The 26,102-nt window shown below is 40.9% G+C and overlaps 1 protein-coding gene across 1 annotated transcript in view; it reads right to left on the reverse strand.

Annotated features, from left to right (window-relative positions):
* The window catches only part of FHIP2A (FHF complex subunit HOOK interacting protein 2A), a 1,458,394-nt gene extending 1,440,629 nt beyond the window's left edge, over positions 1-17,765 (reverse strand). Inside the window, exon 1 of the mRNA XM_044055532.1 lies at positions 17,456-17,765. Within this exon, the coding sequence (XP_043911467.1) occupies positions 17,456-17,500 (45 nt within the window). The 5' untranslated portion in view covers positions 17,501-17,765. The remainder of the gene's footprint in view (positions 1-17,455) is intronic.
* Positions 17,766-26,102: the final 8,337 nt, after the last annotated feature.

A 26,102-nucleotide genomic window follows, 5' to 3' on the forward strand; every position in this document is an offset into this window, starting at 1 on the left:
CTCTTGCACTTCACTAGGCTGACCCAGACATCACTTTTCATTCCCTACACTAATACACTACTCCCTGCCATACCTTAACCCCTCCCTGCTTTCCCACTCTGTACTCTACTCACTCTGCACTACTTCAGACTGACCCCTACAACTCTCTCCTTGCCTATACCTTCTACGGCCACACTCCCCCATCCCTACCCCTCCCTGCTTCCTCTCACTATACTCTTTCTCTCTTCCCTTCTACTACTCCGCCTCACAATTCTCATACTCCTAAATAAAATGTTGATAAAATTTCTACTAGGTAAAAACAATGTTGTGTTCTATGGTTATGAAAACAAAATTATACTGCATATGGTCGGTTATATGATACGTTGTGCTGTCCTTCATTAGATCATGAACTATGTTATTTTTGTCTGTAAACATAATGTTCTGCTTTTGCCAAAACTGTGTGCATCACAGCATATCCCACATGTTGATCAGTATGCTGGGTCACCTATGTAACTTTCCCTGTTACTGTATATCAACTTCCATCTATCTTGTTAAATAACTGCTTCTGACAATGTATTTATATGTTCTGCAGTGGAGATTTTCTCCCCAGGTCTCCACTGAAAATGGGTTATGGGACCCAGCTGGATTATCCCTGTTAAATGTCAAATGGGAACATGGGAGATTACCAGGCTATCGACCCGGAGGTCATTTTAAGCCTAGCAATTTCAACCCAATATAATATTGTAGAAGCACTAGCAGATACCCTAGATTGGATTTAGTGATAACAACCCATGTCCAAGAGGGTTGTGGACACTATCCGAGGTAAGAATTCATGGTGCCCCATCCTCTTACCCAAGTAGAACAAGTCCATATACAAAAATCTAATACACCCAACAAAAACAAAGAGAAAGCAACAGTGGACGCAAGTAGGTGACAATGGACCACGTTTGACAATAAATAGGAGCAGCAAAAACACAAGATACAGTCAAGCTTATGTAACATTCAAAATACACACAAATGAAAAATGCTGTGTAGTACTCTACACCCAGCAGGACATGCTGCGTAGTACTCTACACCCAGCAGGACATGCTGCGTAGTACTCTACACCCAGCAGGACATGCTGCGTAGTACTCTACACCCAGCAGGACATGCTGCGTGGTACTCTACACCCAGCAGGACATGCTGCGTGGTACTCTACACCCAGCAGGACATGCTGCGTGGTACTCTACACCCAGCAGGACATGCTGCGTAGTACTCTACACCCAGCAGGACATGCTGCGTGGTACTCTACACCCAGCAGGACATGCTGCGTGGTACTCTACACCCAGCAGGACATGCTGCGTAGTACTCTACACCCAGCAGGACATGCTGCGGTACTCTACACCCAGCAGGACATGCTGCGTAGTACTCTACACCCAGCAGGACATGCTGCGTAGTACTCTACACCCAGCAGGACATGCTGCGTAGTACTCTACACCCAGCAGGACATGCTGCGTAGTACTCTACATCCAGCAGGACATGCTGTGTAGTACTCTACATCCAGCAGGACACAATGCTATGAGGAGCAATTGACAATGTGGTGCGACTCAACAGACTGACAATGCAAATAATTTGAGCACAGGGGCCATAGGAAAGACACCAAGAGGAGAAGCAATAAAATATATATATTATGTACACTAAACCTACCTGATGGGGAAAAGCCAATTCTGACAGGATTTTGTTTTTCCTGGCTAACTACTCTGTTCCAGCAATGAACTCTGCATCCACAAAAGAAGAAATCTTCTTTGAACATATTTATTTTTCAGGTTCATATGTCCACTTGAGATACAAAACTCAGTACTATTGCTTAATTGCATTCTTTTAAGACATTCTGAAAGTAGCTTTTCCCCCACTGACTCCTTTATTTATGCTTTTCGCTTACGGGAAACACTCTGTATTGAGATACTCTTCATGCTACAAGGAGTATTTAAATTGATGTGCTTTTTCTAAGCTAAAAAACAGATAGACACAAGAGGAGTCCTACACCGCTCAGTCCCTCGGACAGCCAGTTGTGTCACACAGCAAGGCATTTCAACCACTGTAGTGTCATTCACTGCAGACACTACTGTAGGCCTACAGGGTTAAAATTTTTGGCACATGAAAATTCCACCTTTAGCATGATGTTCAGCGTTACAGAAGAGACAGGGAGACAAAATCATAAAGTGTTTTAAGAGACTTCCTACAAAATAAACATGATATACAATGAGGAAGCTAACAGCATAGAAATGGCACAAAATGGATAGATAGCAAAGTCGTACATTATTTATGGATCACTTTTCAGGAAAGAAACACTCTAAGGCAAGTTGTTTTAAGAATGTAGCTGTTATTTTACTCACTGTCTACTAATGTGTGAATTCACTGTTAAAAACAGCCCTACAGAACTCTAATTACAAACAACTTTATTCTCTCTTCTCCAAAATACACACACCCTTGGCTCTTGCTGTACCAACATATCCTGCAAATCTCTTCCATGTGGGCTTTAACTCCTTCAAGACCACTCTCAGCCCACCTTTACACCTTTACCTGTAGTGCCTAACCACCATCTAATACTACTTCTGTTCTCTTTAATCCTGAATCCCCTTCACATTTAAATCCTCTTATGAAGGACTGTGTATACCAGATACTATACACATATATATGCACGCGCACACACACACACACACACACACACACACACACACACACACACACACACACACACACACACACGTGAATCCACAGTCGAGTGATAGCACACCACTTTCCAGGTAGCCCAAAAAGACACTAACTAGATAGCACACATCCTCTTAAGAACAAGGGTTACCCTGTGTCACAGATTCCTGCCAAACACATTACTCTAGGTTAAGCCTTCCTATAGGTAACAGACCTTGCCATGGTGGTACTTAAGTACACAAAGTGTCTTTCTGCAGCCAGAAAGTGCAGCGAACCGTCCCCTACACAACGTGCCTTTCTGCAGCCAGAAAGGATAATGAACCATGGATCTATGTTTAGTCATTAAATGGTAGGTTCCTCGAACACCTTTTCATCAACAACGTAGCATTGAACATCCATTTTAACAAACAGGCATATCATAAATAAAATGATCTAACAATCATAGATGGCCAACAGTGCGAACACCCGATGATGCTGTTAAGTGTACTAAAGAAAACATCATTCATAAAACACACCTTTTGAAGTGTACACTGCATAACATAAGCTAAACATTTTATATGTATATAAATAAGAACATTATCCCCTAATAAACAGTGATGTAAATGTATACTCAAATACTTCTTTAAAGACATATTTCCATATATCCCAATGCATTGCTATGGAAAAAGAAAAATAACTTAACAGGTGTAGAAGGCAAAGTCAGTGAACAAAGCTACACTTAATAGAGCTACAGCTGCAATAAAAAGGACTGCATATTGTACTTGTCTCTGTTTTCAATAACTACTTTTAAACATTGATGCCTTTCAATAGCTTTCCACATCTTTGGTGAAGGAGGGCAACCAGCAAACAACTGCAGAAGCAACACATCCACTTTATTCAAAGCATCAGACATTCATGATGTTGCCCAACTATGATTATACAATGATTTTATATAAAAGATGATATGCCCGTTCATTAAAATGGACGTTCAGTGCTACATTGAAAAGCTGTTGTAGAAACATCGACAAACTGTTCAACGGGTAAACATACACCCCTGAACCATACCCTACGCGACAGGCCTTTCGGCATACAGAAAGCGTACCGAATTCTACCATGTGCAACATGCCTTTCTGCATACAGTAAGCGTACTGAACCATACCATACACAATATGCATTTCTGCATACAGTAAGCGTTCTGAACCATACCATACACAATATGCATTTCTGCATACAGAAAGCGTACTGAACCATACCATACACAATATGCCTTTCTGCATACAGAAAGCGTACTGAACCATACCATATACAATATGCCTTTCTGCATACAGAAAGCATACTGAACCATATCGTACATGACGTGCCTTTCTGCATACAGTAAGCGTACTGAAACATACCATACACAATATGCCTTTCTGCATACAGTAAGCGTACTGAACCATATCGTACATGACATGCCTTTCTGCATACAGGAAGTGTACTGAACCATATCGTACATGACGTGCCTTTCTGCATACAGAAAGCATACTGAACCATAACGTACACAACATATCTTTCTGCGTACAGAAAACCTACTGAACAATCCTGTACATAAAGTGTCTTTCTGCAGACAAAACCAACAGCCCTTTCGTCATTAGTTTGATTACGCAAAGCAATTTCTACTTGTAAAGCTATTTAAAATAGATCTCTCGCTTCTCGCTCTCCTTTCGCATTGACAGCAAAAACAAAAGTGAGCCAGGATTCCATAGGATTCCACCATTAAAATGAATTCTGAATTCACGTCAATGTACCAGGAAGGTGTAATCTTAGCACATATAAACCATTGCAGTATTGTATAGCACACAAAAATATAAACTCTAAAAAGTCTGGATTTCCTTGTATCAACTAATAGCACCGAGAATGTCCTGTTCCCCAACTATCACGAGCATATATCTGCACCATTAGATAGCACTGAGAATGTCCTGTTCCCCAACTATCACAAGCATATATCTGTACCGAGAATGCCCTATTCCCCCACTATCACGACCATACATCTGCACCGAGAATGTCCTATTCCCCAACTATCACAAGCATATATATCTGCATCATTAGATAGCACTGAGAATGTCTTATTCCCCAACTATCGCGAGCATTTATCTGCACCATTAGATAGCATTGAGAATGTCCTATTTCAACTACCACGAGCTGCCCCATTCCCCAACTATCACGAGCATATATCTGCACCATTAGATAGCATTGAGAATGTCCTATTCCCCAACTATCGCGAGCATTTATCTGCACCATTAGATAGCATTGAGAATGTCCTATTTCAACTACCACGAGCATATATCTGCACCCTTAGATAGCACCGAGAATGTCCTATTCCTAAACTACCACAAGCATATATCTGCACCATTGGATAGCACTGAGAATGTCTTATTCCCCATCTACCAAGAGCATATATCTGCACCGTTAGATAGCACCGAGAATGTCCTGTTCAATTATCACAAACATATATCTGCACCATTAGAGAGCACTCAGAATGTCCTATTTCAACTACCACGAGCATATCAGCACCACTACCACGAGCATCTATCTGCACCGTTAGATAGCACCGAGAATGTCCTATTCCCCAACTACCACAAGCATATATCTGCACCGTTAGATAGCACCGAGAATGTCCTGTTCCCCAACTATCACAAGCAAATATCTGCACAGTTAGATAGCACTGAGAATGTCCTATTCCAACTACCACGAGCATATATCTGCACCATTAGATAGCACTGAGAATGTCCTATTCCCCAACTACCACAAGCATATATCTGCACCGTCAGATAGCACTGAGAATGTCCTATTCCCCAACTATCACAAGCATATATCTGCACAGTTAGATAGCACTGAGAATGTCCTATTCCAACTACCACGAGCATATATCAGCACCGTTAGATAGCACTGAGAATGTCCTATTCCAACTACCACGAGCATATATCAGCACCGTTAGGTAGCACTGAGAATGTCCTGTTCCCCAACTATCACAAGCAAATATCTGCACAGTTAGCACTGAGAATGTCCTATTCCAACTACCACGAGCATATATCAGCACCGTTAGATAGCACTGAGAATGTCCTATTCCAACTACCACGAGCATATATCTGCACCATTAGATAGCACCGAGAATGTCCTATTCCCCAACTATCATGAGCAAATATCTGCACCGTTAGATAGCACCGAGAATGTCCTGTTCCCCAACTACCACGAGCATATATCTGCACCATTAGATAGCACCGAGATTGTCCTATTCCCAAACTACCACGAGCATATATCTGCACCGTTAGATAGCACCGAGAATGTCCTGTTCCCCAACTATAACAAGCAAATATCTGCACAGTTAGATAGCACTGAGAATGTCCTATTCCCCAACTACCACGAGCATATATCTGCACCGTTAGATAGCACTGAGAATGTCCTGTTCCCCAACTATCACAAGCAAATATCTGCACCGTTAAATAGCACTGAGAATGTCCTATTGCCCAACTACCACGAGCATATATCTGCACCGTTAAATAGCACAGAGACTGTCCTATTCCCCAACCATCACTAGCATATATCTGCACCGTTAGATAAGCCTGGAGGAAAAACATCAGTGAGCATTCCCTGCTCTTTATGCACAACTCCCTTCTTTCAAATTCAATTAATTTATCATAACTTATACACATAATTTTAATAACAGTTCCTTATTACATTAACAGTTTTCACCTATGCACTATTTTATCCATCCTTTTTATAGTATTTTCATAAATACTATATACTCGTGCCCTCCAGTACTATAGGCCTCCGAAGTTTTATAACTTTTCTTTCTTCCTTTTCCACTTAAATTGCATCACTCCACCACATCTTCCTCCATTAAACCTTCCTCCATCCATTTGTTTATTCATTTAATATTTTTAAAAATCTTCTCTTTCATCTTTTTCCATTTTCTTACAATACTCATAGCTTATACCATCCAGTTCTGGACCTGATTTAGGCTTACCTTCTTTTATTATTTCCTCAATTTTTTTTCAAATGCTGTGTCATTTTCTAACAAAGAAAAAAACATATCTTTTCATATTCTTTTTACATTCTTCTTGCCCATCCGCTTCCTCTTATTCATACATTTTCTCTGCAAATTCTCTACCAGTGTCATAATATCTTCATTTGTACTTTGTCATCTTTAAGTAAAAATGACAGAAGGGAGGATGTATGGTATTTTCCTATATAACAAGAAATCTCTTTCTGCTATATAACGATTTTTAATTTTTCTCTGTTATTTTCATACACGTCTACTTCCCTTAATTGTTCTCTCATAAGGCTATAAAATGTCTTTATATTTCATCTTTTCAAGTATTCTTTTCACGCAAGCACTTCCATTTGTACATTACCCCCGTGTACAATTTTCATAAAATGGGTCTCGTCATATGCTCCTTCCATATTTCTCTCATCATTGCTCCTTCTTACATCTGCAGTTACTCTATTTAACCCTTTTCTCTCATTTATTTCTGCCGTCCCCATTCTAACACAGATCTGTATGATCTGAAAATTATGCCATGTCCTTCTCCACTATTTTTTTTTTCGTGTCCATACAAGAAATTATATAATCAAGTTCAGTCTTAATTCCTCTTTATATATATATTTTTGCTTTCCTAAACTTAAATCTCTACATTGTATTACATTTCTTAAAATCTTAATACCTTTTATTACTTTCCTCTTTTACTTCCTTGGGTTACAGTTAACATTTCCAATCATTACTATCGGCATATGTACTAACAGAATTTCTTTAAACAGCTATTTTCTGTCGGATACATTAGCATATGCATAAAATCACTATTAATCTTATACATTACCCTCACATTCACTTATTACCCTTCCTGGTACTACTATTGTTGCATTTGAGTAGTTATTCTGACAACAATTCTTGTTCCAGAATGTGTCTCATTTCCTACCACATAACCTTCCCGTATTGCATGTAGCCTTTTCCTTTAAATTTCTTCTTTGTTGCAATCTGTTTATACATTTTACACCACTCCACTAAACCTCCTCTATAGGTTCCAACACTGTTCTCATTCAATGCCTCGATTCTTGCCATCCTATTTCTTTTTTCTATGCATTTACTTACACATATTAGTTTTCTTTTCCTTCTCCCACAAACTGATTTTTCACTATCTTGCTCTTATTCTTCTCCTGTTTCAATTTCCTCTAATTCCTCCTCACTTTCTAAAATTGCTAATATCTCTTCCGGTATATTAATAACAAAACAGTTACTTCCTCTCCAACTACTTCTTCATGCTTTAACCTTTCTTCTATACCACCTTCCCCATACCCCCTTTTCTTTCAACATCTTCTGTAGTAATATTTTCATCTGAGCTTTCCTTTTCAATTACTCTTTCCTTTTCTAAGACGAGAGTCAAACCAAAAAAGTGTCCAAGTTAACATTTTTCTGTAAACACACAGTTTGTTTTTCTGCCTCCTCTCCTCACACTGGTCACACATTTGTTACCTACTTGTACTAAACAATTTTCATCCCCACAAAAATATGCTTTAAGCTGGTTTCACTACCCAAGAAATACCCTCTTACAATTTACAATCACTTTATTTGAAATAAATTGAATTTCCCTTCCTTAAAATTACCCACACTTCCCAACCCGCAGACTATACATTTCTTTCTCACATTTTTTAACTTTATGTACTTTACTATATAGTGAAAGAAAAAAAGTTGTAACGCGTACTCTTCCATATCTGAAGTCCTAAACTACACAGTCAATCTTTTTTTGAGTTGTAGCGCAAAGTTTTGAAAAAAAAAAAACTTATACAGTGCGATTGCATTTCTGTCTTTAGTCTGTCAAGTTTTCCTAGCAAATTAAAGCTTTTAAATGTGACTTCACAAAAGTTTTCAGCTCACAAATAAATTCATACTATTATGTTTTTAATATCAAGTCCTACTGGCAAAATAATATCCATAAATGTCATACCTGTTCATACGGTCATTTTCACTTTTTATTCTGACCACTGGTTATTTTCCCTGTGGCTGTTGAGAAACTACAAATCTTTGCACCCCAACCCCCATTCCTTCTTCTTTGACCTGTTGCCTCTGTACAAGTTCTTTCCTGTAACAAAGACCCTGTTCCAGAGATAGCCCCTTAAACTAGGTTAAACCATCAGAGAATATTTCCAATGTTTCTCTTCACCAGCTGCTTCTACGTCACAATTTCTTCCTCCTGTAATACTCTCTCCACCATGTCCCTCCAACTTATTTCCTCTCCTTCCTTTGGCACTACCTGGTTCATCAAATCTATCAGCACTGGTATCACCAATCCTCCGAATGTCCAACTCTGTGACAATTACTTCATCTTATCCTTCCTTCAGTATGTTTTCTTCTGCTCTTCTCACCATCTCTGCTGCACTCTCCTCCATTTTGGAACTCACAGAACCGCAGCTGCAGACCTTCTGTATCACCTATTGTCTCCAAAGAGTGCTTCAGTTCTTCCTTTCCAACGAGTAGGGGAACGTTCCTTACTGCCCTGACCAAACTTCCCCTAGTCAGAGCTCCACCTCAGATCTCCCTTGAAAAAGAGGCCACCAACCTAAACGGCCTAACCCTGTCAACAAAACATAAGTTCAAATTAATGAAACAAGAGCTTACTACAGTGGAACTTTATTGCTTTTTACAGCACTTGGGTAAACAACTGGTAAGGCAATTTTAACCGATAGGGGAGAATGTTCCTAGCCTACTCCCATCATTCACAAAATAATAAAAATACAAGAACCCAAGCCTAACTTTGCAGCAAAAGTGAAACGAACATGTGCAATTCAATACCTTGTACAAGACAAAAATATACAATTTAAAATTAGCATACTTAACATACTAAGGAATGGAAAATAACAAAATACAACAGATATATATAAAAATATAAAAGAAGTATAAAAAGTGGGACAGGATGAAAAAATACGCAAGTTAGAAATCTGACTGGTAGAATAGTACTTCCCTCATCTAGCACCTGATCAAGTACATCAGATAACAGCAATCTATAAAAATTAAGTCACAAATCGTACAATATTAAACACACATAACTTAGAAATACAACTTTTATTATAGTGTATTTTTCACAGAGCAAGTTACAGAATAAATTAAAATTCAAACAAGCAAACGTTTAAACCGATAAAAAACTATGAAGTATATGTAATACATAAATTTCTGTTTTTACTTCATTATCAACACACTGGGGAAAAGCGATTACTACATATAAAACGTTTTAGTGATGACCTGCTTTAAACTAGTTTACTTTCTGGCATTCTCTACCTATTCTCGAACCTACACATACAAGTACTTTAGTATCAGGAATCATAATACAAACGAGGAATAAATTCTCTGCATGACTGCTTCCAAGCCTGCACGTCGCTCTGTGGCAACTCATCCCTCTGACCCAGACTCCACGGAATGTCCACCAAAGGCTCCAACAGAGTGTTGCCCGAGTAGTGAGCAAAGCCACCTCACTCGCTCCCTCTTCCTAGGATGGGCAAGTCATGTGCCACTCGTTGCCATTCTCCCATTCCCTCTCCTCCAGCTCATGCGCCCACTAATCGATCACGCCCACTAATCGATCACAGATTGTGAGCCCACTAATCGATCACAGATTGTGAGCCCACTAAATCGATCACAGATTGTGAGCCCACTAAATTGATCACAGATTGTGAGCCCACTAAATTGATCACAGATTGTGAGCCCAAATTGATCACAGATTGTGAGCCCACTAAATCGATCACAGATTGTCTGGGTCACAGTTAAGGCTTTGCCCTTCTATGCTATTGGAGGCGGGCTCACCGAGTTGCAGTTTTTGTAACACTCAAATTTAATTTGAAAACAACTGCATTGTGGTACATCACAGGACGCAAAGTAACTTTAAAAGACTGCATCTCAAATAAGTTCACATTTATTCTGTGATTTGTATACCAAACATGTATGAGTAATGTGTATAAAATAATGGCTCTTTACCCTTTAAATCATTTATATCTTTAAAATGTAATATACGGGTTTGATTTCTTAGTACTTTTCATGACCCACACAACTTCCTTAGCACTAGTGTCATACATGTCTAAAATTCAATTATATTCCCCCCAAAAAAATCTAACTGCTTTTCATATCACCCAATAAAAACTGTTCAAATACTTTTTTCCCCCCTAAACTCTGCCTCAAAGCCTGGAGTCCAATACAAGTTTGCCAAGGTATGCATTCTATTTTGAAATTTTATTATTACCACAGTTAACATAGATTTAATATTACTATATGCAAACGATGCTTCAGCTTTATCTTATTTATTTCCTACAATAAAGTTATACCCCAAAAGCAAAGGACCTAAAACCATGTAGTTGTGTAAAAATAACCAAGACTATAGGTTTTGTGAAAAAAAACAAATATTTTTGAGAAATTTTGCAAAACGTACTCTTCCGACTGCTACAGAGTCCATTTCTGTTTACAAAAACATAACTGAAATTTAAATATTTTAAATAAAAAAATTAAAAAACAAACAGTACATCGTTCTTAATTTTTCAATTTAATTAGATAATCCATTAATTAAAATTATTAATTAAAACATAGACGGACTGGCAATAAAATATAAATCATAAAAACCTAAATAAATTGCCACAATAAAAAAAAAAATTTAAAAAAATGCAAAGATGAAAACTAAATATGTACCCCAGATTGGAAACAATAATAATGTGCCTGGTTTAATTAGAACATGCCTAACTAAACTGATCCACCGATACCCCTCATACTGCTAAAAAGGTACCAAATAGGCTAAGAGATCAAATCAAATGCAGCTTCCAGTATAACTTTCATAAAAAATTACACTTATTACTTATAAAAACACTCAACATTTAAAGGAAATACGTGACTCGATGAAAACACTACTCCAAAACAATTCTGCCTTTCAGACAATTTTTTCCCAGGAATTATTAATCTAAGCAACAACATTTTGACAGTGCGTTATCTTAAACTTAAAAAAACTAAGCACTTCACAAAAACCTGATAAACAGAATGTTTGCAAATTGTTCAGAGATGCAGCTCCCACAATATGTATTATATTACTACCACATCTCTTGTTCTGTAAATTGTCTTAGGTTAGCAGTCCATTACAATCAGTACACTCAATCATTATCAAAAATTTCATCTCTGTCCCCTTTCTGTTTAAGTGGCAAGTTTTCAATATATTTTTTCCAGTACAGCAGTCAGAATTTCTTTCCTGTCTCTCCAGGGGATCCTCCAGCCCAATCATCTCCTCTGCCCTGCCTTCTCAGCCTGTCCTGAAAAATCAAATATATCCTCATGGTATATTAAATTCAGGTTTCCCTAACCCTTCTAATACATGTCTTGATTTCTGCACTGAGATTCAAGACAAAATCCCCTCCCAGATATAACTGTACCCCCCCCAAGCAAAAATGCAAACAGGAGCATCTACCAACTAAGGAATCCGGCAAACAAGTACAAAGAAACAAGTAAATACTGTAAGGAAAAGACATTCTGACATAAAATAGGTTACTGATCATCTGGAGTAGAACATCCACAGCCCCCATTTCTCCCCAGGCACTGATCATCATCTAGAACCTTCTGTTTACAACCAGAAAGCTGCTAGAACCAATGTTTACAACAGGACAGAGTAAAAGGTCATCTATGCGGACAACCAGAAAGCTGCACTTGGGAGGTTGTGAAAGAAATTAGTGGTATGAGAAAGCTCACCAACAAGTGTCTATCCAAAGTGCTAACCCTGACACGAGACAGCATGCAACAGGTAAGTGGCCTTTACTACTTTCCTTCCTTAGCTGCATATGCAGACATTCTTCTAGAGGAAAAAAAGGTGTAGTAAGAGTCCATGAAAAACAGCACTTAACAGGCAATTAGGAAACTCGACAGATCAACAAGAGAGAATCCAAAGCTCCAATTCTCTTCTTTTTGTTCTACTCCATACCCGACTTCAAGCACTCATTGCAATAGCTCCAGTGACTTGGTTATTACACTTGAGTCAAGTCTTATTGTATATTCATTACACTCAGTGTAAAAGTCGAGCACTGGGGATGATGCAGTGTTGCACTAAACACTGGGTGATATACTGGAAAAGTCTGGGTCATGCAGATAGATGCCCATCTTTCCTAATGCGGGATGAGAACTAGTGTTGGTAGTATTAAAACAAGGTACAATAAATTAATGAGATCCAAAACAGCTGCTACCACACAGAATGAAGACGGGCTAAGCAGCTGGGTCACTCTTGTTCTGAAATAAAGTAAGAGAGAAGCACCCAATCTGCTAAGAACAACACAGATGCCAGGACTGCCGTCCAAGCAGAATATGCACTGGTTAGACTTAACTTCGATCATGTATGTCATAAGACGGATGATTTGAACATAGAGGAAAAAAGTGACCACTAGTATCCTTACAACAGTAGAAGAATTCTACCATGATGGATATTAAAGTCCTTATCTTTGAAAAGTGTCCTCGGCTTGTACGGGAAGAGAAAATCTCACAACACATAGACCAGTTTGCTTATGCTGTATCATCAGAGTCTACCACTCTGTATCCCTCCATTAACTTAACTGCCACACTCACAACAAAATCCTTTACAAGACCCAAAAGCATAGATAAAGAGGTGCATGAACAGCTGAAGAGTATAAGAAGTGCCCTCTATTTACATCCCAATTTCATTAAGACCATTACAACCTCAGCAAATACCACCATTAAGAACTGTTGAAAATCTCAGTATCAATATCTGAGCTACGGACAACCTCCACAATTATGGATTCTACTGCAAGAAACATTCCAAATGAAGACTTGAGCTGTGTCTGCATGACAAAAAAATATGAAACTGTGGAAGCAGCCTTAGACTGGACCACCAAAACATTCGCTATTCTTGGAAAATAAAGCCTACAAATAAAAGACAAAGCAGTAATAATTGCACTGTAAGCAAATATAATGCTCAGAAGCTAAAATTATAACAGAAAACTGGGATGCAAGCCACACCATTGACTGAAAAAGCTTTAAAGAAGCTGAAGAAATATTGCACAGTGTACAAGTCTCCCTTCCTTTAGCAGTGTTTAGGCCACCTCTTCACTGCAAGACCTAATGATCTCAACTTTCAATGCTGTAATACACTTTCCTACAAACATCCACCTCAGATCTTAAAACTATTCTCCCTCTTCACCAACAACCTACATACTTCCACCAAACAGGCTTCTCTCATACAGTACGCAGACGACTCCACCCTCATCTGCTCTGCCCCCACTTTATCAGAACTCCAACAGATCATGCAGGAATTATTCTCATCCATGGAAAGCTGGCTATTCCACTGCCCGGCTCCTACTTAATCCTAATAAGACCAAACTCTTCATCTTTCAACCCACCAAATCTACCCTAAACTCCCCCAACTTCAACATTCTTGCCAAAGACAACACCACCATCTCTCCATCAGCCCACACCAAACTACTTGGTGTGGAGACTGAATCTCAGGTTTGACACCCACATATCCATTACAATAAAAAAGTTCACAAAAAACTTGGTGCATTAAACAAAAACACCCAATTCCTCACCAAAACAGCTAAAATCTCTATTGCCAACTCCCAACTAATCTCCACCTTGCTCTAGGCATCTCTCAGACTAACAAACCTTAAGCAGTCAGACCTAAGCAAACCTGAGATATGCTACAATAAAACTGCAAAATTTGCCACTGGAGCATCCTACTGCAGCCACCACTGTGTCCCCCTTAGAGAACTAGGCTGGCTCGAACTACCACAACTCTTACACCTGAATCAACTCCCTTTGGTCACAAACTCGTAAACCACCCCCTCGATATCCTATCACTTCAAACACTTCTCTAACCCCACCACTCCACCAGACCTTTACAATCTAGCAACAAAAATCTTCTCCAAATCACCAAACCCAAAAACAGAGCAGAAGCTCTATTTTCCTGCACCATATCCAAATTTTGAACAACCTCCCCCCTGCCACAACTACCCTTCCCTCCTGCAGTCATTTCAAAACTGCTCTCAAATCATACCTAAATATTCACTAGGTCTGCCCTTGCACAAACCCCAACTAGGACCTTCATCCGCATCCCCTCCGGCTCTCTTTCCCTATGTGGATTATTCAACTTTTACCTCTATAAAGTTAAATGCAATGTCACTAATCTTAGTTTACTATGCTTAAGCTAGCAATGTACCTATTATTACTGTGTTAATATCAAATTGTTTTTATTTAATTACTTTTTTACTAATTTCTCACTTACTGCATGTCATCACCTTTACTATTGTATTGAAATGTATTGCATATACACTCTGTGGAACTTTTCTGCCGGGGCTTAAACCGGACCAGTGTCCAATCGGACTTTCCTGGTAAACAAATGTACATACATAAATAAATAAATAAATAAAACTAAATTTACATTAAGACTCTTACTTTGACAAAACTGAAAAGTAATTTTATTCAGTTTAATATGCTTTCCTAAATAAAAACAGCATCTGAGAACCTGAACGGCTCAAGAGCCCGTACAAGCCTAGCCAGTTTTACCTAGATTCTACCCAATCTTTTTAGCCATGGGGAAAGAAAAAGGTCAGCAAGCAGGGTTTTGACAATTTGTATACACTGCCTCTGTCCGTAAGGGACTCGGGCACCACCCCAGGAGTGAATGCGATTTCCCAACCATTGGTCCAGATTGTGCTTGAAGACGGTCTGGAAAGGGCTCTGCTTCATGTGAATAGGAAGTCTATTCCAGAAGAGAGGCAATCTCTGGGACACAACAGATTCATAGTTACTAAAGGAGGAGACACTCAAAAGTGCAGCAATCTCATCCCTCCTTAAAAAATACTGCAATATCAGTACTCCATCTACATGGTGTGGGAGTAGAGCCTATAGGCTTCTGCACTAAAGGCAAGTATGCTACCTGCTGTGCTACTAACACTGCCAACATATGGACTTGTAACTTACACCATCCATCCATAACCCCTTTTTCCCCATTTTGCACATGGGGTCGGGGTGAACCCCTTTTTCCCCATTTTGCACATGGGGTCGGGTGTCACTTTCAACAGTGACAATCATCTCGAGCCAAGATGGCTAGCCCTGCTGTGGTATCTGTACCACTTGCTCACACTCACACCTACTGTCAATTTTAGAGTGTCCAGTCCACCTATTACATATCTTTGAAATGTGGGAGGAAACTTGCACATCAGCTAGGAAAGGAAAACCAAAGCATTCCTGTTTGAAAATGCAAATAACTCAAGTGTAGAACTCAACTAAAATTCTTCAGTAGAAAAATACTCACATACATTTGCTGAAGAATTCAAAAAGTAGCAAATACTGAAATTAAGTGGAATAAATGCAATTCTGTGTGTTCAATTACAACATTTCTAGCATTTTTTTAAAATCATTTTTCTAAAGTGAATAGATGCTTCCTGGAAAAAATGGGGAAAAGGGCAGAAAGACCAATTCTTTAAGCGCTGTCTGGGCTCCTACGTTCTCTCAATGTTATTATAATAGTTTAATTATCAGTCACCACTGCAACATTCACCAAATTACCACCACATTAACTAGACTGTGGATGGACATGAGTATTAACTGCGCTTGTCTTGCTTGGAGAGAAATTTTCTTATCAAGAAGACTACTTGACACAATTCACAGTAGTTGAGTGCATATCTACTAACAGCGGGATATCTGTAGCCATTGCATTATTAAGTACAATTCACAAACAGACATATACCCAAGGGCACTTCAAAACAGCCAATCTATATATCTTTAGAGGATGTACCTGCAGGCAGGAATACACAATGCAAACTTTCCACAGACAACTACAGGAGATCTGAACTAAATAAAAAAATCACTATACTGCAAATTGCACTACTAATCCAACAGAAAATCAGAAAAGTATACACAGGCTAAGACAGATACATATTAATTCCACTTGTTTTAGCACATTTTCAGTGGAGCTCCACGTAGAACAGCTCCAACAGATGCAAACAGGACACAAAACAGACTTATATACTATGCATAGACATTTATAATACTGTAATATAGCATACTGTTATACAAAAAACAGTAGACAAGCATTATAACCTTATCACAAGTAGGGCACACAAGAGAAAAAAATAAAGAATAAATAAATAAAAAACAAAGTTTTAGAAAAAAAAAACAAAGACTGGTGCTCACCAATGTACAGACTGCGTAAAATAAGCAGATTTACTGTAAATGCAACATTAAGTTTGTACACGATATATACACTATGCAACATACAAAACGTGACTGGTGTCCATCAAGATGAAACGTCAGTTAATCACGGTATACTACCTACAGTATTCTTTAACACAATACTTGAAACAGCATGTGCTGCGAACTGTGGCAGATTATGTACTATAGCTTCACAAAAGCAGTATGTCATGAAACATAATTCAGATTAGACTGCAGATGTTTGACGTGTCCCAACATAATATCGTTTAAGACATGTTCTGCTGCATGTAACAGTGCACACTGGACTCTGAACACAATAAAATAAGCTGCAGAAAGTTTGTAAGACGTGAGCCAAAATGAAAAGGAAAACAAAGTGGTGCACAAAACATAACACGAAAAGAAATCTCACTACTCATTGTGGACTGTCAACGCGTCACAAAGTGCGCTGGCGTCCTTCCTAAAACAGTCCTGTAAGCCCGACCCCCTGAAACATAAACATTGTGCAACGGTTCGAGTATGGGTGGCCTATTGAAGTCTCAATCCCCACTATCTAGTATCTTCAGTTTGTGCCCAGCAAGCTTTAGTTCCCCTTACCACTTCCACAGCGTGCTGGAGAATGGAGGTGAGCTTGGAAAACATCTTAGTTTTAGACTGAAGTAGCTTCTCCTTGGAGGATTTAGAGAACTCCTCAATCTTCTTCCGTCTGCGCTCCAGATTGGTAGGTTCATACGGACACTCAAGGCACAGAAACGGATGACGAGGACAATAAGAGAGGGCGACAGTCACCGACGCACCAGCCAAGGCTGGTTAATGAGTAAACTACACAGAACGGTGCGCTGGAACCAGGTGTTGGTAGCACAGGAAACGCACGGACACAGTGACGAGGAACACCGCGTCGTTGCGCGCACACATACTACAACATAGCAACACCGAAAGGTCCAGAGTGTTCAGAGCTCTTTAATGTCTGACACCGTGGCACACCGTCTCCTGGTATTTGGTTTACACCCTCTCTCGCCTCCTAGAGGCGGGGAATCGAGAGGATTGAAGCTAACGGCACCACAGCATGCTGATTCCCCCCAGTATGTACTGTTGTTAACCTTTGCTCTGTGTTCACGCTAGTCAGAGGTACATGCTGCCTTGTAGTCCTGCATTATGTTACAGCATCGTGTGCATTAGTTCATGTGCATGCTGTATTGAAAAGTAACTGTAAACAGTGACAAGACTCACTGTAGAAAAGACTGAGGTAGCACTAGGTGAAACAGCAGTGAGAATTTATTTCAAACCTGCCCTTATCGAAAAGTGTTTCATAGCTCAAAAGGGTAATCTACAAGTAGCGTTCTCAGTTATATCTCTCAGCTGACCAGATTTTTGCCTCATATTTTTGGACTGTTTGCCAAAAAAATTTGTGGTTTTCTGCCAAATCACCGGGGACTGACGTCACTAAATAATGATAGTCATTTGAGTTTCAGACTTCATATCCTTCAGAAAATTCTCATTGTAACATTTGTTAATGTCTGTTATGTACTTCACAGATAAAGATTCTAGTTGTGTACTGATGTACTATGTTCTTCATCTGTAAATATGTTGTAAGTAATTGCTATGTTAAATTGTTAATCGCTATGTAATCCAATGTAACTACTGTCTGTTTATTTTACTGTGGAGCTTTCTTCCCGGGCCTCCGCTGAAAATGGACCTACGGCCAGTCAGACACTCCCGGTCAACAAATTTAAATAAATAAAAATGCATAGCCTGTTATTCTAGCAACTTCCTAAGTTTAAAAGAGCAGTTTTTAAATGTTTTGGACCTTTGTCCTCTGCATTTATGACTTTGTCCAGCTCTAAGTGGTTAAGAGTTATGATTCTCTGGTTTGTTAATGTAGCTGGAGAAAATGTGCCACAATATGAGAATGGCAAGTGAGTAATTTAAATACATCTTCTGAGGTTGGTATAGGTTCGTAGGCAAGTATTAGACTAGCTGCCTTTGTGGCTCATTTTAAGACTAACTAATTTCACTTTCAAAGGTGAGATTCAGACCCTGGACTTTGTGAGGTAAACGCCTTAACCATTATTTCAACCCTCAAACCGTTTACATTGACCGCCTTGATGGATGTGGCTGATCCCTCCCTTCCAGCACAGTGTTGCGGACAATGCCACTTTATAAATTGGTGATGAGGTCATTAGTATAGTGGGCTATAATGGAGAACACTGGACCCACGCGTAAGTGCACATTGCAGAATAGTAAAGATGTGCAGCAGGTAAGGGTGATAAAGGATAATGAGGGAAACGTACTCACAAGCGAGGAGAGTGTTTTAGCAAGGAGGAAGTAAGGATAGCTATGAAGAGGATGAAGAACGGAAAGCTTGTTGGTCCAGATGACATACCTGTGGAAGCATGGAGGTGTTTAGGTGAAATGTCTGTGGAGTTTTTAACTAGATTGTTTAATGAAATCTTGGAAAGTGAGAGGGTGCCTGAGGAATGGAGAAAAAGTGTTTTGGTACCGATTTTTAAGAATAAGGGTGATGTGCAGAGCTGTAGTAACTACAGAGGGATTAAACTGATCAGTCACAGCATGAAGTTATGGGGAAGAGTAGTGGAAGCTAGGTTAAGAAGGGAGGTGATGATTAGTGATCAGCAGTATGGTTTCATGCCAGGAAAGAGCACTACAGATGCAATGTTTGCTCTGAGAGTGTTGATGGAGAAGTACAGAGAAGGTCAGAAGGAGTTGCATTGTGTCTTTGTGGATTTAGAGAAAGCATATGACAGGGTGCCTAGAGAGGAGTTGTGGTATTGTATGAGGAAGTCGGGAGTGTCAGAGAAGCATGTAAGAGTGGTACAGGATATGTATGAGGGTAGTGTGACAGCGGTGAGGTCTGCGGTGGGAGTGAAGGATGCGTTTAAGGTGGAGGTGGGATTACATCAAGGATCAGCTCTGAGCCCTTTCTTATTTGCAATGGTGATGGACAGGTTGACAGACGAGATCAGACAGGAGTCCCCGTGGACTATGATGTTTGCAGATGACATTGTGATCTGTAGTGAGAGTATGGAACAGGTGGAGGAGACCCTGGAGAGGTGGAGATATGCTCTAGAGAGAAGAGGAATGAAGGTCAGCAGGGCTAAGACAGAATATATATGTGTCAATGAGAGGGAGGATAGAGGAATGGTGAGGATGCAGGGAGTAGAGGTGGGGAAGGTGGATGAGTTTAAGTACTTGGGATCAACAGTTCAGAGTAATGGTGAGTGTGGAAGAGAGGTGAAGAAGAGAGTACAGGCAGGATGGAGTGGGTGGAGAAGAGTGTCAGGAGAGATTTGTGACAGACGAGTACCAGTAAGAGTGAAAGGGAAGGTCTTCAAGAGGGTAGTGAGACCAGCTATGTTATATGGGTTGGAGACAGTGGCACTGACAAAAAGGCAGGAGTCAGAGCTTGACGTGGCAGAGTTGAAGATGTTAAGATTTGCACTGGGTGTGACGAGGATGGACAGGATTAGGAATAAGTATATTACAGGGTCAGCCCAGGTTGGAAGGTTTGGAGACAAAGCCAGAGAGACAAGATTACGTTGGTTTGGACATGTGCTGAGGAGGGATGCAGAGTATATTGGGAAAAAGATGCTAAGGATGAGGCTGTCAGGTAACAGGAAAAGAGGGAGGCTTAAGATAAGGTTTATGGATGTGGTGAGAGAGGACATGCAGGTGGTTGGTGTGACAGAGCAAGATGCAGAGGACAGGAAGAAATGGAAACAGTTGATCTGCTGTGGAGACCCCTAATGGGAGCAGCCGAAAGAAGAAGATGGTGGTTATGCAAAGTCCATTGTTCTTCGTTGTGACTTGAAACTCTATACTTCCACTTAATATTATAAAAGTAAAACGCTTTTCATTATTGCTGAGCATATCTCTTGGCTGTCAGTGATATTGTTTAGAAAAATTCTTAATGAATGAGTAACATGCCCTTCAAATGTTGGACAGTGAGGAACATGGATAGACTTTTTAATACTTGTAATGATTAACATTCTTCATAATGACATACACTTAAGAGGTATGAGTAACAATAATGGATTTTCTACCTGTTACTTTTAGCTTTGCCCCTGCTAATTGAGCAAAGAGGTTGAGAGCTGTGACCAAAATGATATACAGCAGATCCTAGATGTTAAGCAACTGCTGTAAAGTTCTGAGAGCTACGCAAAAACCTGGTGTGTTCCAGTGTTCTTCATTATCGCCATATGGTGAGCAAAGGTTTGCTATACCTATCCCCCTTAACTTTGTTCTGAGAATTCTGGTTTGCATAAAACTCTAGAACTATCAGAATGTACAATATTACCAAATTGTTATATATTGTTAAATATTAGCAAAGGTTTTTGCACTGCCCCCACACCCCTGAACTATAAATATACTGCCTCTGAGGCTGCAAGGGCTCTGAAAAAGTATACAGTGTCTTCCCAGATGCTTTGCAGGGTAAGGGGGCAAATATAGTAGAGCATTATTATATAGTGTGACATTTTGTTTTAGGATTTTAAATATGATTTACTATAGTGTGGTGATCATTTTAGGGTCCTAATTTCCAATCCAATGTTTGTCCACTCATCAACCACCCAATGTGTCTTCTGGTTTTGTAGTTTATTTCTTTTTTACATGCATATGTATACATTCGCACGTGTACACACCCAATCACACATTACTATAGATATATTTATTCTGACAGCATACCTTGATAAAGGAATGTGAGACATCATACTCATTAGTTTGAAGTTGTAGATATTTTTATTTATCCTAACCTTGGATATGCAAGGCTGTTTAACCAGAGGCCATGTGCACCTTTCCAATAACAGCCCTCAAGCTGTACCACCCCTTCCAAGGAGGGCAAGACCTGTAAGTTCTAGAGTAAATTTAAGGGTACCCACCCAGTTGTCCATGCTGTGTTTGAAGGATTATACACAATTGCATAGCTTGACCTGTAGGGAGAGCCTATGCCAGACCAGAGGTGGGCATGGTGTTGAGCCTACCCCTCCCTGTAGTTTTATTTATTTCCTTATGTCGATTGAAATCTCTTCTTTCAGTTTTGCTTACACTGATTTGACATATTGAGGAAAAAGAAGGACAAAGATAGCAGGATCCATGAGGAACCTGTATAATACTGAGTACAGAGATAAGGATTCCAGTTTCTGCTGAAGCTAAGATTTTTGAGGCCAGAGATCATTTTTGTTAGGAACTACTGTGATTTTTTTTTTGATGCTAGTAAGATGCATACCAAAGGATGCATCTGATGTTTTAAATCTTTTGCTCATACATTATAGCTAGGACCTCGGTTCCAACCTCGGAACCGATAACATCTGTTTTCCAGCTTGCGCAAGCCAAAAACTCCCAGCGAAGAGCTTACCCACAATGCCCCTCTCCTAGATAATCCAGATCTCGTTTGCCGCGTTCCTAGTCAGACGTGTTAGCCATCTCTGTCAAAGCTAAGTAGTGAATTGTTGATTTTATGACAGTTTATTCTTCTAAATTACTAAATTTTTAGTCAAGTTAGCCTTTCTCACTGTCGCCTATAACCTAGGCCTATTTCCTACCCTTTTCCTTGGTAATTTAATTTCTTTACCTTTTTGTTACTGTCCCTCTCTCCTGTCTTTGACAGGACTTCCCTTTTTACTAGTGGTATTCCTAACTAATATCACTGGTATTTCATTATTTTATCTTTATATTTTAAAGATTTTTATTATTATTATTCTATAAGATAGCATTGTTTTCCTTACCATGTCAGACAAAGCTAAGTTGGGTTTTAAACAGTGTGACAAATGTGGACGTAAGATGCCTAACTCAGATACACATGTCCGTTATGTCTACTGTTTGGGCATGGATCTTATTAAAGCTGATTGTGACATTTGTGCTAGTTTTAGTAATTGGACACTAGCAGAACATAAGAATAAACTTATTTTAAAAGGTTTATTTTCACACTGTTCCTCGTTTTGTGCTTATTTTAAAAGGGTTACTCAAAACACCCTTCTCAGAGGCTCTATCTTGGTCGGAGGTCTCACCCCCTCCTAAGACCAAAACATATAAGGAAAAACGGAGTCACTCGGTTCCTGCATCCCCATCAGTTACGGAACCAAGTCGGCTCTGTGCTTTGCCAGCACCCTCGGCAAGGACCTGCTCGGCACCAAGATCTGTGTCCTCTCCCTCGGTGTCGACCATGGTATTAATTTCTATTTCGGTTCCAACCATGGCACCACTGACTTCGGTGCCATCCTTGGTTCCCACACTGGCTCCGATGATGGTACATGCCTCGGCACCATCTCTGTCCACAGTGACGACAGTTTCCTTGGCTCCATGGGCTACCGATGACTGTACATGCCTCGGCACCATCCCCGTTCACGGTGCCGACAGCTTCTTCGGCTCCATGGACTCTGATGACTGTACATGTCTTGGCACCATCCCCAGCCATGGTGCCAACAGTTTCTTTGGCTCCATCGGCTACAAAATTCGAATACCTGCCAAGGACAAGATATTCTCCAACTTACGACCCTTTCTTGGGACAGAGGTTTAGTCCCTTTCTAGAAAGACCTGATTCTCCTTCAGCAGCCTCCTTTAGATCCACTAGGAATTTTTCTGAACTAGACCTAGGGCGGGTTATGGATCAGCTTCTGGCAGCTAGGGGATTGCCCATTCCAGCTAGACCTTCCATCCCTTCTGGCTTGGAATCCTTTACCTCGTCTTCCTCTGCTTATCCTCCTCCAGCATCCCTGTTCCCGGTACCGATGTCCGTTTCAGTATATACTGTCTCGGCTCCGACAACAGTGTCTCCCATGTCAGCCCAACCACCCGTGCTGCATCGGCTACGATGGAGCCGATGCTTTCTCGGAGCATTGCTTGGACCGTCCATGCCTTGGTACCTAATCCGGCGCCTATTTTCTCGCTGGCACTGTCTATGTCCACAGCTCCGATGGCTTCCAGTTCTCTCGGAAGCCCTCAACTGGAGGTGGGCTCGAGTGGGCCTGCTGTAGAGGTGATGGAAAGGGCCCTTCATTCCGAAGGCTCACAGCCAGCACCTAGGACACCAGTATCAGAAACCTCCCCTAGCATGCTCCTCTCCCAACCCGCTATGTCAGGTCCCTGGGCACGGGAGTCGCATGAACCCCCTGTGAAGGGAACCCCTTCTCTGGAGTCCTCCTCAGATCCCACTGGAGAGCCACCCCGGAAGAAACAGTGCAAGAGGAAGCACCTTGACTCCCCGGAGGAATTTATCACAGAAGACACTGACTGTGATGAGGGAGAAGGGTCCCCACGCTCTCCCCCAGACAATGTTTCATTCGGAGACATTCTCGAAATCCTCAAACAGCGGGGGGAATGGAAGTCCTCTATCCCTTCTGAGGAATCAGTGTTTCTGCAGGCCTTCCGTACCCGGCCATCTACTTCCTGGGTGACCCCACCAGCAGATGATCTTGTTAAACTAATTGTGCAATGTGCCTGGAAGGCCCCGGACAATGTAGAACCTGTCCCCCGGAGGCCAGACAAAATTTTATCTACGCCTGAAGACCAGCCCCATTGGTCCAAGCTGCTGACAGTTGATTCTATGGTCGTGGAGGCGGCCACCAAGAGGGAACCGGCAGAAGATAGTTCCACTGTCTATCCTCCAAACAGGGAGTCCCGGACTATGGACGGATTAGGGAAGCCATTTGGTCGCTGAATTATCTTACACACTTTACTCAACTCCAGAGAGACCTAATTTCTGAAATGTCTTCCTCTTTGGTGGGGGTACTGCCTGATGAGGTACGTGACACTGTAGCCTCACAGCTAGTGACCCTTGAATCCATCTCGAACTCCTCGATGTTTTTGATATCTCACACCACCGAAGGGGCAGCTCGAGCTGCAGCAGCTAGTGTTGTCATGAGACATAATGCTTGGATGCTATTATGTGACTTCGCAGACCTCTTTAAATCTTCCTTCATCAATGCACCTGTCGACGAATCTGCACTTTTCGGACCCAAGGTACGAGACACACTTGCACGTAGTGAGAAAGACGGAAAGACCTTGTCTGCTGTGGGCGTACGCTTTTCCAACCCCCATAGGTCCTACTCCAGGAACCAGAAGGGAGGAAAGATATGGTTCAAAAAATCCCAAATATCCTTTTGTGACACCCTTGGTGAACAATCCCCCCAGGGCAGAGGGGGGACAACCCATATGGAAGATGCCCCTCTCAGGGTAGAGGGGGTCCGTGTAACCAGGGAGCAGAGATTCTTTCTCCAGCAGACCCTACCAGGGCTCCTGAGCAGTGACCCAATTGCTTTCCTCTGGAAGCAGTCCGGGGTCATTTTTCTCTGCATCTACCAGCCTGGCATCTTATTGCTACCGATGTTTGGGTGCAGAGAATAATATCCAGAGGCTACCAAATACCATTCGACTTAAATCCCAGACCCATCAAAAGAATCCCCGATGTACCACCCAATCAGAGGGAATTAGCAGCCTTAGAAATAGAAAAACAGCTAAGAAAAAGAGTCATCCAACCAGTCCCACCAGAACAGACAGGATCCGGGTTTTACTCAAGGTTCTTTTTAGTGCCAAAAAAGACGGGACTGGAGACCAATCCTGGATCTCAGCCTACTGAACAAATTTATCAAACCTCAAAAATTCCAGATGGTCACGGTACAGTCCATTCTTCCCTTCCTAGGGAGGGACAATTGGATGTGCTCTATAGACCTACAGGATGCGTACTACCACATAAAGATGGCTCACCGCTCTCGGAGGTTTCTCCGCTTCCGTCTGGGAGCCAATCACTACCAGTTCAGGGCACTGCCATTTGGTCTCTTGACAGCCCCCAGAGTGTTCACCAAATGTAAGGCATTTTTGGTAGCCCGTCTTCAACTACAAGGATTCCAGGTGTTTCTCAATCTAGATGACTGGCTCCTTACCGCCCTGACCAGGAATCTCCTAGTCCGCAGCCTCTCTTACACTCAAGGTCTCGCTCTCCTCTTGCGGATTACAATCAACAAAGACCAATCTCAGTTGACCCCAGTGAAGACACTGGAATTTATTGGAGTGGTCTTCGACACAACATCCTGTCAAGCTTCTCTCCCCCCTCACAGGCTTTTGAAAATAAGACACCAAATTCAAGACCTTTTTCCTCACACGTTTGTACCAGCACATCTTGTACTGCAACTCTTGGGCTCCATGGCAGCTGCTATTACTTTATTACCACTGGCGAGACTGCACATGAGAATCCTGCAGTGGCTCCTTTCCGCACAATGGTCATTATTAACCT

The sequence above is a fragment of the Protopterus annectens genome, chromosome 14.part0 (genome assembly GCF_019279795.1).
Source record: "Protopterus annectens isolate FY-2018-M chromosome 14.part0, PAN1.0, whole genome shotgun sequence".
Taxonomy (NCBI): Eukaryota; Metazoa; Chordata; order Ceratodontiformes; family Protopteridae; genus Protopterus; species Protopterus annectens.